The 14,683-nt window shown below is 35.8% G+C and overlaps 1 protein-coding gene across 1 annotated transcript in view; it reads left to right on the top strand.

Moving 5' to 3' along the window:
- The window catches only part of LOC144440762 (uncharacterized), a 66,058-nt gene that overhangs the window by 26,723 nt on the left and 24,652 nt on the right, over positions 1-14,683 (top strand). The window contains exons 15-22 of the mRNA XM_078130140.1: positions 2,935-3,042; positions 6,794-6,955; positions 7,413-7,466; positions 7,751-7,804; positions 8,437-8,544; positions 9,195-9,302; positions 9,880-9,987; positions 11,317-11,424. Of these exons, the coding sequence (XP_077986266.1) occupies positions 2,935-3,042; positions 6,794-6,955; positions 7,413-7,466; positions 7,751-7,804; positions 8,437-8,544; positions 9,195-9,302; positions 9,880-9,987; positions 11,317-11,424 (810 nt within the window). The remainder of the gene's footprint in view (positions 1-2,934; positions 3,043-6,793; positions 6,956-7,412; positions 7,467-7,750; positions 7,805-8,436; positions 8,545-9,194; positions 9,303-9,879; positions 9,988-11,316; positions 11,425-14,683) is intronic.

Raw genomic sequence — 14,683 nt, forward strand, 5'->3', positions numbered from 1 at the left:
ATACATCCACAACCTTCTGCAAAGGTGCACACCACCTTAATTCAGCTATCGACAAGAGTCCCCTACTCCCAACACTATGTGTATTCAAGTCCAAGACATAGTATGCAAAAGCACACTTTTGTCTAAACTGGAATTCTTTAACATTGGATATAAATGAACTGAATACTTTCAAGCTAGAGCAAACCTAATTAGTGTTTATAGGCTTTACCTCATAGAAGGGTTACTCCCAGTAGTGTTAGACTTTACCTCATTGAAGGGTTACTCATAGTAGTGTTAGGCTTTACCTCATTGAAGGGTTACTCATAGTAGTGTTTATAGGCTTTACCTCATTGAAGGGTTACCCCCAGTAGTGTTAGACTTTACCTCATTGAAGGGTTTCTCATAGTAGTGTTAGACTTTACCCCATAGAAGGGTTACTTCCAGTAGTGTTAGACTTTACCTCATAGAAGGGTTATTCCCAGTAGTGTTAGGCTTTACCTCATAGAAGGGTTACTCCCAGTAGTGTTGGGCTTTACCTCATAGAAGGGTTGCTCCCAGTAGTGTTGGGCTTTACCTCATAGAAGGGTTACTCCCAGTAGTGTTAGGCTTTACCTCATAGAAGGGTTACTCCCAGTAGTGTTAGACTTTACCTCATTGAAGGGTTACTCATAGTAGTGTTAGGCTTTACCTCATTGAAGGGTTACTCATAGTAGTGTTTATAGGCTTTACCTCATTGAAGGGTTACCCCCAGTAGTGTTAGACTTTACCTCATTGAAGGGTTACTCATAGTAGTGTTAGACTTTACCCCATAGAAGGGTTACTTCCAGTAGTGTTAGACTTTACCTCATAGAAGGGTTATTCCCAGTAGTGTTAGGCTTTACCTCATAGAAGGGTTACTCCCAGTAGTGTTGGGCTTTACCTCATAGAAGGGTTGCTCCCAGTAGTGTTGGGCTTTACCTCATAGAAGGGTTACTTCAAGTAGTGTTAGACTTTACCTCATAGAAGGGTTACTTCAAGTAGTGTTAGACTTTACCTCATAGAAGGGTTACTTCAAGTAGTGTTAGTCTTTACCTCATAGAAGGGTTATTTCCAGTAGTGTTAGACTTTACCTCATAGAAGGGTTACTTCAAGTAGTGTTAGACTTTACCTCATAGAAGGGTTAATCCCAGTAGTGTTAGACTTTACCTCATAGAAGGGTTACTTCAAGTAGTGTTAGGCTTTACCTCATAGAAGGGTTACTCCCAGTAGTGTTGGGCTTTACCTCATAGAAGGGTTACTTCAAGTAGTGTTAGACTTTACCTCATAGAAGGGTTACTTCAAGTAGTGTTAGACTTTACCTCATAGAAGGGTTATTTCCAGTAGTGTTAGACTTTACCTCATAGAAGGGTTACTTCAAGTAGTGTTAGACTTTACCTCATAGAAGGGTTAATCCCAGTAGTGTTAGACTTTACCTCATAGAAGGGTTACTCCCAGTAGTGTTAGACTTTACCTCATAGAAGGGTTACTCCTACCGGTAGTAGTGTTGGGCTTTACCTCATAGAAGGGTTACCCCCAGTAGTGTTAGGCTTTACCTCATAGAAGGGTTACTTCCAGTAGTGTTAGACTTTACCTCATAGAAGGGTTACTCCCAGTAGTGTTAGACTTTACCTCATAGAAGGGTTACTCCCAGTAGTGTTAGGCATTACCTCATAGAAGGATTACTTCCAGTAGTGTTAGACTTTACCTCATAGAAGGGTTACTCCCAGTAGTGTTAGGCTTTACCTCATAGAAGGATTACTCCCAGTAGTGTTAGGCTTTACCTCATAGAAGGGTTACCCCCAGTAGTGTTAGGCTTTACCTCATAGAAGGGTTACCCCAGTAGTGGGCTTTACCTCATAGAAGGGTTACTCCCAGTAGTGGGTTTTACCTAATAGAAGGGTTACTCCCAGTAGTGTTAGGCTTTACCTCATAGAAGGGTTACCCCCAGTAGTGGGCTTTACCTCATAGAAGGGTTACCCCCAGTAGTGGGCTTTACCTCATAGAAGGGTTACCCCCAGTAGTGTTGGGCTTTACCTCATAGAAGGGTTACTCCCAGTAGTGTTAGGCATTACCTCATAGAAGGATTACTTCCAGTAGTGTTAGACTTTACCTCATAGAAGGGTTACTCCCAGTAGTGTTAGGCTTTACCTCATAGAAGGATTACTCCCAGTAGTGTTAGGCTTTACCTCATAGAAGGGTTACCCCCAGTAGTGTTAGGCTTTATCTCATAGAAGGGTTACCCCCAGTAGTGGGCTTTACCTCATAGAAGGGTTACTCCCAGTAGTGGGCTTTACCTCATAGAAGGGTTACTCCCAGTAGTGTTAGGCTTTACCTCATAGAAGGGTTACCCCCAGTAGTGGGCTTTACCTCATAGAAGGGTTACCCCCAGTAGTGGGCTTTACCTCATAGAAGGGTTACCCCCAGTAGTGGGCTTTACCTCATAGAAGGGTTACTCCCAGTAGTGTTAGACTTTACCTCATAGGTTACTCCCAGTAGTGTTAGGCGTTAGCTCATAGAAGGGTTAATCCCAGTAGTGTTAGACTTAATACCTCATAGAAGGGTTACCCCCAGTAGTGGGCTTTACCTCATAGAAGGGCTACTCCCAGTAGTGTTAGGCTTTACCTCATAGAAGGGTTACTCCTGAAATGTCAGCTATTTGTAACATAGATTTCCTACACTTTCAGTAGTGTTAGACTTTAGCCCATAGAAGGGTAACCTGGAATTCTCCCAGTACTTAGGTCCTAGAAGAGTTACTCCCAATGGTCCAGCTATTTATAACATTATTGGAACATTGACATTTTATCTTAACTGTTTTTTTTAGAGTCCTCTACATGTTACTCATCTAGATCTGTTCAAGTACTAAAAATCAACTAAAATGTCAATTAAATTAAAACCTTGTGGGTTTGAACTGGGATCAATTTTCATTTTGTCTTCCAGGGTTTACGTGGTAGAAAAGGTCATCAAGGTGAATCTGGAACTGCTGGAGTAGCAGGAATTGATGGGCATAATGGCATCCCAGGACTACCTGGACAAAGAGGAGAAAAGGTAATGAGAGTTTGTGACCAGGAAAGGATGGCATATGTAATGTAATTGCTGACTAATAGTCTACACTGAAGGAGATACTATTACAATGGTTTCCATCCATTTGTCCACAATTCATCATATCTCTATGAAAAATTCAATGTCATTGTCAGTGGCACAAAGATACCAGATGTTTAATAAGGGACATATGTGTCCCTTTGTTTCAATACGTTATGCAGATTTGACCAAATATTGGCATATTTATAGAAACAGTTCAAATTTGACTGCATAACTCAAAAACTGTCAATCAAAGAGTGCCTGCCAATAATAACAGGTACAAGCTATTTTTGAAGACCACACAGAAACAAAGTATTTGAGGGTTTGGGTCTTCTTTGAAGATTTATTTTCTGTGTTTAATTGTCTAGTTCTGATTACACACTAGAATCGCACTTATCAAAGTTTCTCTTGCGCTTTCACTTCTGATTTCAGTAATAGCAATAGGGAAAAGTATAATGTACCATGTGATATATAGTTTTCCATTTAACCATTGAATTAATTGAAATGTAACTTGGAGTTGACAGTGACTGTGTTGCAATGTTTGCTTTGCCTCTTACCACAGTGACTGTGTTGCAATGTTTGTTTTGCCTCATACCACAGTGACTGTGTTGCAATGTTTGCTTTGCCGCTTACCACAGTGACTGAGTTGTAGTGTTTGCTTTGCCTCATACCACAGTGACTGAGTTGCAATGTTTGCTTTGCCTCATACCACAGTGACTGTGTTGCAATGTTTGCTTTGCCTCATACCACAGTGACTGTGTTGCAATGTTTGCTTTGCCTCTTATCACAGTGACTGAGTTGCAATGTTTGCTTTGCCTCATACCACAGTGACTGAGTTGTAATGTTTGCTTTGCCTCATACCACAGTGACTGAGTTATAGTGTTTGCTTTGCCTCATACCACAGTGACTGAGTTGCAATGTTTGCTTTGCCTCATACCACAGTGACTGAGTTGTAGTGTTTGCTTTGCCTCATACCACAGTGACTGAGTTGCAATGTTTGCTTTGCCTCATACCACAGTGACTGAGTTGTAGTGTTTGCTTTGCCTCATACCACAGTGACTGAGTTGTAGTGTTTGCTTTGCCTCATACCACAGTGACTGAGTTGCAATGTTTGCTTTGCCTCATACCACAGTGACTGAGTTGTAGTGTTTGCTTTGCCTCATACCACAGTGACTGAGTTGTAGTGTTTGCTTTGCCTCATACCACAGTGACTGAGTTGCAATGTTTGCTTTGCCTCATACCACAGTGACTGAGTTGTAGTGTTTGCTTTGCCTCATACCACAGTGACTGAGTTGCAATGTTTGCTTTGCCTCTTACCAGTGACTGAGTTGCAATGTTTGCTTTGCCTCATACCACAGTGACTGAGTTGCAATGTTTGCTTTGCCTCTTACAACAGTGACTGAGTTGCAATGTTTGCTTTGCCTCATACCACAGTGACTGAGTTGTAATGTTTGCTTTGCCCCTTACCACAGTGACTGAGTTGTAATGTTTGCTTTGCCCCTTACCACAGTGACTGAGTTGTAACGTTTGCTTTGCCGCTTACCACTAGAGTGTGTCTTCAAATCTGCATTGTGTTGGCTAATTAATATGTTGTTAAGGGAGAAGTATGCTTTGTTTGCACATTGTTGAATTAAAACTTGGATGTGATGTTAAATGAAATAAGATGATTTAATTTCATTTACTTTCACTTATCATTATGGAGTTTGCTTTAAACCAAACTGTGGCAGACATGGCATATAAGATTTCATGGCAACGTCTGTTAACCATATACAATTACTAAAAAAAAATACCGGTAGTCAACAAGCAGTCAATGTCTGCTCAATGCTGATACTGGTAAGTGAACAAAAATGAAACCCACCCATTTTATTTTGTCTAACATCCAAACTTTTATTAAACCTTGTGAATTCAGGTATACGCCCCCTTCAAGTTTAACCCTACCAGACTACATTGTGGTATACGCCCCCTTCAAGTTTAACCCTACCAGACTACATTGTGGTATACGCCCCCTTCAAGTTTAACCCTACCAGACTACATTGTGGTATACGCCCCCTTCAAGTTTAACCCTACCAGACTACATTGTGGTATACGCCCCCTTCAAGTTAAACCCTACCAGACTACATTGTGGTATACGCCCCCTTCAAGTTAAACCCTACCAGACTACATTGTGGTATACACCCCCTTCAAGTTTAACCCTACCAGACTACATTGTGGTATTTCTCTGGTGCTTTAGTCTCCTGTTGTCAATATAATCAATTTCAGTGTATTTTAGTTTCATGGAAAAGGTGGGCATACACTAATCTCTCAAAAACTTTAGATACTAATGGTAGGAGAGATATTGGACGGTAGTTAACTACCTTTGACTTGTCACCGGATTTAAAAACTGGCGTGACATTTGCGACTTTAAATGCTGTGGGAAAGACACCCAAATTTAAAGACCTGTTGAAAAGTATGCATAATGGAGTGGCAAGTTCATGAGAACATGCCTTGAGAATGATACCAGATAGAAGGTCAGGTCCTACTGCTTTGTTAACATCAATACTATTTAGCTCATGTAAAACATCCTTATAGCATAATGAAATATTTGAAAGCTGGTCTGTAATCCTGTCGTGAAAAGGTGGAAGTTCATTCACAAAGTTTTCATCGTCTGATATAAATACAGATTGAAAAAATGTATTAAATGCATTGGCAGTGGCATCAGGAGTATCAGCTAGTGTGTCATGCAGATACACACTGCTAGGGATAGAACTATTTTTACCCTTTGTACGAAACTGATTACATACAATTACAGTATTGCTGATAGTCCCCTTGTTCGTGTTCATAGTATCAAAGATCTTGGTATTCTACTTTCTTCACAGATGTCTTTTAACACCCATATTGATAGTATTGTCAGGAAAGCTTTTAGAATGATGGGTTTTATGAAACGTACATGTGCCAATTTTTCCAACATTTCTACATTAAGATCTTTATATGTGAACCATGTTAGAAGCCATCTTGAGTACTGCAGTGTAATTTGGTCACCATGGCAAGTAACTCAAATTGATAAAATCGAACGTGTACAGCAGAAATTTATTAAATTTTTATGTTTTAAATCAAATGTGCAATATACTTCAATAGATTACGATTCACTATGTGCTAGGTTTAAGCTTCCCCCACTGGTGAGGAGGCGAAAGTTTTTAGATGCTATTTTTGTTTACAAACTGGTCAATTCATGCTATAATTGTCCATCCATTTTGTACAAGGTTTGTTTTAATGTACAGAGCAGACAGTTACGTAATAACCATATCTTTCGCATCAGTGCCTCCAGAGTAAATCTGAGAAAATATTCCCCAATTTTAAGATGTTTAACCACTTGTAATGACGTTTTTAAAGCAAATCCAAACATAGATTTATTTAGTCCTGTTTCCGCCTTTCGGCGTGTGCTTCAGGCTGCGTGTTTTTAATAATTTTTCCTGTTTTGTTGTTTTTATTTCTGTGTTTGCCTTTATGTCATGTCACTTCTGTTATTGCTACCCCTTGTTTTATCTTTTTAGTGCTTGTTTTTCCTTATTTGTTTTTAAAGGTGCCTGTAAATGGGCTTTATGCCCGTTGGTTTACCTGAATAAATAAATAAATAAATAAATAAATAAATTTAATACTCTGTGTTTAACATAAAAGCCATGATACCAAAAACTCCAGTTTTGAAAAATTGACATCATCAGACATACTGTAAACTTTCTAGGGTGATGCAGGCCTTCCTGGTCCTGCTGGAGAATCAGGAATACAAGGAAATTCAGGATATCTTGGTCAAAATGGTGAACGTGGAGAAAAAGGTGATATTGGAACACCTGGAGAACCTGGAGTACCGGGTCAACCAGGTGTTGATGGTGCAACAGGTTTACAGGTAGGGTATTTTACAGTACATGTCATATATGATATCAATGGACAGATGAAATAGTAATTTTCTTTGCTACTTACATTGTAAGAGTTGGGAGTTAACTAATGCACATACGCATGAACACATGCATACACACACACACATGCACGTATGCACGCACGCACATACATACATACATACATACATACATACATACATACATACATACATACATACATACATACATGCACACACACACACACACACACACACACACACACACAAACACATTCCCAACCTCCAACCTGTGACCTTAGGACACATATACTACATACTGATATTAGAAAATAGTTTTAAAAATTAATGATAATCAGAATGCTGCAGGGGCATTGTCATTTAATCAGTGGTGCTCTTTATAATTGGAAATGTCAGAATGATTAACATGTGAAGTTAACATGCAGTAATTTCTTTTCATGTCAAAAAGGGCCCTTATGGTAATCCTGGAGATTTTGGGGAAAAGGGACAGGAAGGCATTAAGGTATGTATGAGCAAGAAACTTTATAATTACAGAAATTTCTCACACAAAATATAAGATGTTAATCAGTCAGGCAATCAATCATTCAATCAAATTTCAGCAAAGTCTGACTTTCATTTGCTCCAAAGGTCAGATCATCTCTAAGACTTTAGATCATCATGGCTAGTAAAATGAAAGCACAAAGGTCAGATCATCTCTAAGACTTTAGATCATCATGGCTAGTAAAATGAAAGCACTATTGAGACTCTTTAATATACAGTTACAAAAATGTCATTATGTCCATACAGGGTAAAGTTGGAAGAATAGGAAAGAAAGGTCATGTTGGTCCACCAGGTCCAGAGGTAGGAATATTAATTCTAAGTCAGTTGTTTTCACTAAGTTTGACATTTCAGTGTAATGCTATAGTTATAGGTAGGCAAGCTAACAAACATTCAAAAAATGTATGCAAATATGCCAAGCCAAAAGATCTTTCTCATAGCATATCTGTCAAATGATGGTGTACATTGCAAAGATAACAACAGGGAAGAATAGGAAATTGTGTATGAATATTCAAAACTTGACATATATGTATTCATACAGGAATTATTACACCACCCATAGCAACAGTGAAATGATGGACAGGTGTGCACAGTCATGGATATTCAAGTGGAGATCAACATTTAAAAAAAATGACACATATATGCATATGCCTAGCAACTGAGACCACATCAACAGGCCAAACAATGGACAGACCCATAACTACAACCAAGCATAACGGTACCTGTGTGCAAAACTGACAATAGGGATTGGTAATAATCAACTTGCCAAGACAATAATTACCTCAGTCTGTAAATTACATCATCAATAATTGTCTAAACTTTACAGGTGTGCTTCAATGCCATATTTGAGGCATTTCATTCTGACCAGTTGTTATAAACATGTTAATTAAACTAAATTAAATTAATTAAAATGTGTTAATTAATACATTTGACAGGGTGATAGAGGTAAGCAGGGTGAAAAGGGAGAACTAGGTGGACCTGGTCGTCTCGGTCCACCCGGTGCACAAGGTGCTATGGGAACAGATGGCCTGCCAGCAGATGCAGTGAGTAAAGACTCTTAGTTTTTGCATTAATTAATATGGAATAATAACTTAGATATAATAAGAGTAAACATGTGTTGATAGTTCTTTCTGTATAAGATGTTTTGTATACAGGGACACATGGAAAATAACTTTGTTGAGGCTGAAGTTTTGATGATCAAATGGTAAGAGTGTGGCCAGCTTGGAATGCACATGTTTATGGTTGAGCCTTGTTACTGGCATTTGTTTAAATTATGAATCAAAGTCCTTTAGCAAGATTTGAACCACCTTTGTGCTCCAAGTTCAGGAGGTTGTATTTTCCAACAAAACGTTTGAAATAATACTAGTCTTCACAAAGTTGGACATAGTATTGCTGTCAGTCTAAAACTTTATCCACTAAAACTTTGATCTGTGCTAGTAAATCTATCAAATTAATTAAAACTTGAAGCTTATATTATCATTTTATTTTGAACAGGAAAGGTTACCATCATTATTGGCATTTTTGTTGTGTGAGTTACAAATCAAACCTGACGTGATGAATAACAGACTATTTAGGGGGATATCAAATAAGCCAAGCATCATGGAATGCAGAAAACATAAAATCTTGGCTAGATTTTGAAACCGTCCTAAATTCACCATCTACATTTTGTATATCTCCTCTACTTCTTTGACAGGGTGAACCAGGAGTGAAAGGTATACCTGGTAGACCAGGTGAAACAGGTCCACGAGGACCACCAGGTGAACCAGGTGAACCAGGTACCAAAGGAGAACCAGGACCACCAGTAAGTCTTGTTCAGAATTATCAAATTAGACCATTAAGCATTATGGACATAGCTACAAACGTTATACAACTCATAACACCAAAGTAAAGCATTTTCTGTATGTACCACAATCGTTTATAGCATCCATATCAAGTGTAAAAGTATACTTTTTCATTTGCTAATTGACCACATTAGAAAAGCGACATGCTAGGATTGTAAATAAACCAATTGAAACAGTATACTTTTACACTTGATATGAATGCTATAAAGGAGTGTAGCACGTAGAGAAAATGCTTTACTTCAGTGTTACTCATTGTAACTATGGAATAAATAGGACTGTGAACTGAATATTGTTTTATCAGCAGCAGACAAGTAAAACTGAAGACACTGTAAACATCTGCTACTTATCCTACAATCAAATGGATTTATTCCTGTACACATACACTGTCTTGTACTAAGGCACACACTATAATACAAACAGCAGGATGTCATCCATCATCAAAATAAGAAGTTCATCAAGCCATCTGTTAAACAGTACAGACTTGAAAGAGTGTTTGTCAGATAGTACCAACAATAACAATATTATGTTCTTCATCAGGGTCCTCCCGGTGTAAGACCAGTACTTGTAAACCCAGGACCAAAGGGTGAACCAGGTTTGAGGGGACTGCCAGGACCAGGAGGATCACCAGGAGATCCAGGTTACCCGGTTGGTTTCATTCATATTTTGTATTCTGTAATCATTTCTATGTGTACAGTTGTGAAGAAATCTTGCTATTGTAGTTTTCACACTTGAATTAAATCTTTATTTATCCATTACCATATCAAAAAGTTTTGAAGGTTATGAGGTTACAAAATAGACACATTCACTAATCAAATCTAGCCACTCAAATTTTACAATATACTAATAACATGATTAAAAATGTAATGTGACTGCTATAAGGTGTCATTGGAATATATGTCCAACACGGTGAAAACAAAAACAATAAACAAGACTATTTAATATGTGAAAATAGAAAACATTACAAAATCAAGTTTTGTTGATCAAGAATCAAATCTTTGTAGACTTTTTCTGGACACTTTTTGTGACTGGGGTGTTACTAATTTTTTCAAGATATTGTTTCATAATTACAAACCAGTCAACTTGATAAAGTCATTGCCCAAATAAGGTCATGTTAACTGACCATTAGTGATATGGCCATGGTATTTATTGCAAACTTAACCAAATGACAATTAATTTTCAATGTTACATCACACCTAGTCTTCAAAAATATCCTAATCATTAAAATGTCAATTAATGTATTTAACATTTTACACTTGGTATATGATAAAAGCTATATGGCCTGGATATGTGGTGTACAGACCTTTGTAGTACATGTGTAGCTTAGGAGCTCATCACATCATAAAAACACAGAGAACTTATTTGGTGTCATCAATGATTGAATTGTTACAGATTTAGAGTTTCTTGTCTATTCCCAATTGATAACACAGTGTCATGTAATTTAGTTCTGATAATAGTTACAAGACCAAAAGTTGTATTATGTAGGGCTGGCAAAGAATTTAAGGATTGAATTCCAGCAGGGTAGTTGGTTTCAGTTAAAGTTTGGTCCATGATTTGATGTTTGTCAAATAGTTAGAGCGGCCAGCTTGGAATATGCAAGTTACTGGTTTGAGAATCACAACTGCTGTTTCTTTAGAATGTTTAAATCCTTTGGTAATATTTGACCTGTGATTAGACCCCAGTCAACCCAACTATATTATTGGGGACCTGGTATAGAGAGAGGTAATGTGAAGGATTCAGTTTGCTATATGCTTACAGAGGCTGTAATGGATTGTTTGCTCTCCATGAAGATGAAGAAGATATTTAGGGTCATTACATACGTATGTCTATGCCAGGGGTACTAATTTACAACATTATGAACACAACCACAACATACATTATGTGGGAAGGTACTTTGTATGTATGTATGTATGTATGTATGTATGTATGTATGTATGTATGTATGTATGTACAATTATTAATTTTGTATGTACACAGGGAGATCGAGGACCTGCTGGTGCAAGAGGACCACAAGGAGAACCAGGAGTGAAAGGAAGGGTTGGTGATCAAGGGCCACCTGGGCCAGCAGGAAACTCAGGCCCAAGGGTAAGATTATATGTATTGGCTTTATCCATATTTGAAGTGTGTTCATTCATTATTGCTGGTTGCCTTTACTAGTAAAAACATTTCCCAACAATATTATGATTCATGAAATATTGCAGCTAATTTTGAAATTGTAGATAGACCAGTCTGCCCTCTAATGAAAGATAAAAGTTATGTGATGTGAGTCAAAATAATAAAAATATGTATTTCATGTGAGTTGTCACATTATGAGTAAGTGATTACAGAACACTAACTTGTGGTGTATCACAAGATATTGGTATGTCAGTATTATAACATATTGTCCTAATGTGTACACTTGTCACCACATAGTAAGGGGTATAGGGAACCCTAAAGTTTGATGCATCACAAGATATTGCTATTTGGTCAAAAGGGTACATTGATAAAGACTTTTCAGTAAAAATGTATTGACTAGATTAATTGATGCTATGTACACAGTAAAAATGTACTGACTAGATTAATTGATGCTATGTACACAGTAAAAATGTACTGACTAGATTAATTGATGCTATGTACACAGTAAAAATGTACTGACTAGATTAATTGATGCTATGTAAACAGTAAAAATGTACTGACTAGATTAATTGATGCTATGTAAACAGTAAATATGTACTGACTAGATTAATTGATGCTATGTACACAGTAAATATGTACTGACTAGATTAATTGATGCTATGTACACAGTAAATATGTACTGACTAGATTAATTGATGCTATGTACACAGTAAAAATGTACTGACTAGATTAATTGATGCTATGTACACAGTAAATATGTACTGACTAGATTAATTGATGCTATGTACACAGTAAATATGTACTGACTAGATTAATTGATGCTATGTACACAGTAAAAATGTACTGACTAGATTAATTGATGCTATGTACACAGTAAAAATGTACTGACTAGATTAATTGATGCTATGTAAACAGTAAAAATGTACTGACTAGATTAATTGATGCTATGTAAACAGTAAATATGTACTGACTAGATTAATTGATGCTATGTAAACATTAAATATGTACTGACTAGATTAATTGATGCTATGTACACAGTAAAAATGTACTGACTAGATTAATTGATGCTATGTACACAGTAAATATGTACTGACTAGATTAATTGATGCTATGTACACAGTAAAAATGTACTGACTAGATTAATTGATGCTATGTACACAGTAAATATGTACTGACTAGATTAATTGATGCTATGTACACAGTAAATATGTACTGACTAGATTAATTGATGCTATGTACACAGTAAAAATGTACTGACTAGATTAATTGATGCTATGTACACAGTAAATATGTACTGACTAGATTAATTGATGCTATGTAAACATTAAATATGTACTGACTAGATTAATTGATGCTATGTAAACATTAAATATGTACTGACTAGATTAATTGATGCTATGTAAACAGTAAATATGTACTGACTAGATTAATTGATGCTATGTAAACAGTAAAAATGTACTGACTAGATTAATTGATGATATGTAAACAGTAAAAATGTACTGACTAGATTAATTGATGCTATGTAAACATTAAATATGTACTGACTAGATTAATTGATGCTATGTAAACAGTAAATATGTACTGACTAGATTAATTGATGCTATGTAAACAGTAAATATGTACTGACTAGATTAATTGATGCTATGTAAACAGTAAAAATGTACTGACTAGATTAATTGATGCTATGTAAACAGTAAAAATGTACTGACTAGATTAATTGATGCTATGTACACAGTAAATATGTACTGACTAGATTAATTGATGCTATGTAAACAGTAAAAATGTACTGACTAGATTAATTGATGCTATGTACACAGTAAATATGTACTGACTAGATTAATTGATGCTATGTAAACAGTAAAAATGTACTGACTAGATTAATTGATGCTATGTACACAGTAAATATGTACTGACTAGATTAATTGATGCTATGTACACAGTAAATATGTACTGACTAGATTAATTGATGCTATGTAAACAGTAAAAATGTACTGACTAGATTAATTGATGCTATGTAAACAGTAAATATGTACTGACTAGATTAATTGATGCTATGTAAACAGTAAAAATGTACTGACTAGATTAATTGATGATATGTAAACAGTAAAAATGTACTGACTAGATTAATTGATGCTATGTAAACATTAAATATGTACTGACTAGATTAATTGATGTTATGTAAACATTAAATATGTACTGACTAGATTAATTGATGCTATGTAAACAGTAAAAATGTACTGACTAGATTAATTGATGCTATGTAAACAGTAAATATGTACTGACTAGATTAATTGATGCTATGTACACAGTAAATATGTACTGACTAGATTAATTGATGCTATGTAAACAGTAAAAATGTACTGACTAGATTAATTGATGCTATGTAAACAGTAAAAATGTACTGACTAGATTAATTGATGCTATGTAAACAGTAAATATGTACTGACTAGATTAATTGATGCTATGTAAACAGTAAAAATGTACTGACTAGATTAATTGATGCTATGTAAACAGTAAAAATGTACTGACTAGATTAATTGATGCTATGTAAACAGTAAATATGTACTGACTAGATTAATTGATGCTATGTAAACAGTAAATATGTACTGACTAGATTAATTGATGCTATGTACACAGTAAATATGTACTGACTAGATTAATTGATGCTATGTAAACAGTAAAAATGTACTGACTAGATTAATTGATGCTATGTAAACAGTAAATATGTACTGACTAGATTAATTGATGCTATGTAAACATTAAATATGTACTGACTAGATTAATTGATGCTATGTACACAGTAAATATGTACTGACTAGATTAATTGATGCTATGTAAACAGTAAAAATGTACTGACTAGATTAATTGATGCTATGTAAACAGTAAAAATGTACTGACTAGATTAATTGATGCTATGTAAACAGTAAATATGTACTGACTAGATTAATTGATGCTATGTACACAGTAAATATGTACTGACTAGATTAATTGATGCTATGTACACAGTAAAAATGTACTGACTAGATTAATTGATGCTATGTACACAGTAAATATGTACTGACTAGATTAATTGATGCTATGTAAACAGTAAAAATGTACTGACTAGATTAATTGATGCTATGTAAACAGTAAAAAATGTACTGACTAGATTAATTGATGCTATGTACACAGTAAATATGTACTGACTAGATTAATTGATGCTATGTACACAGTAAATATGTACTGACTA

The sequence above is a fragment of the Glandiceps talaboti genome, chromosome 10 (genome assembly GCF_964340395.1).
Source record: "Glandiceps talaboti chromosome 10, keGlaTala1.1, whole genome shotgun sequence".
NCBI lineage: Eukaryota > Metazoa > Hemichordata > Enteropneusta > Spengelidae > Glandiceps > Glandiceps talaboti.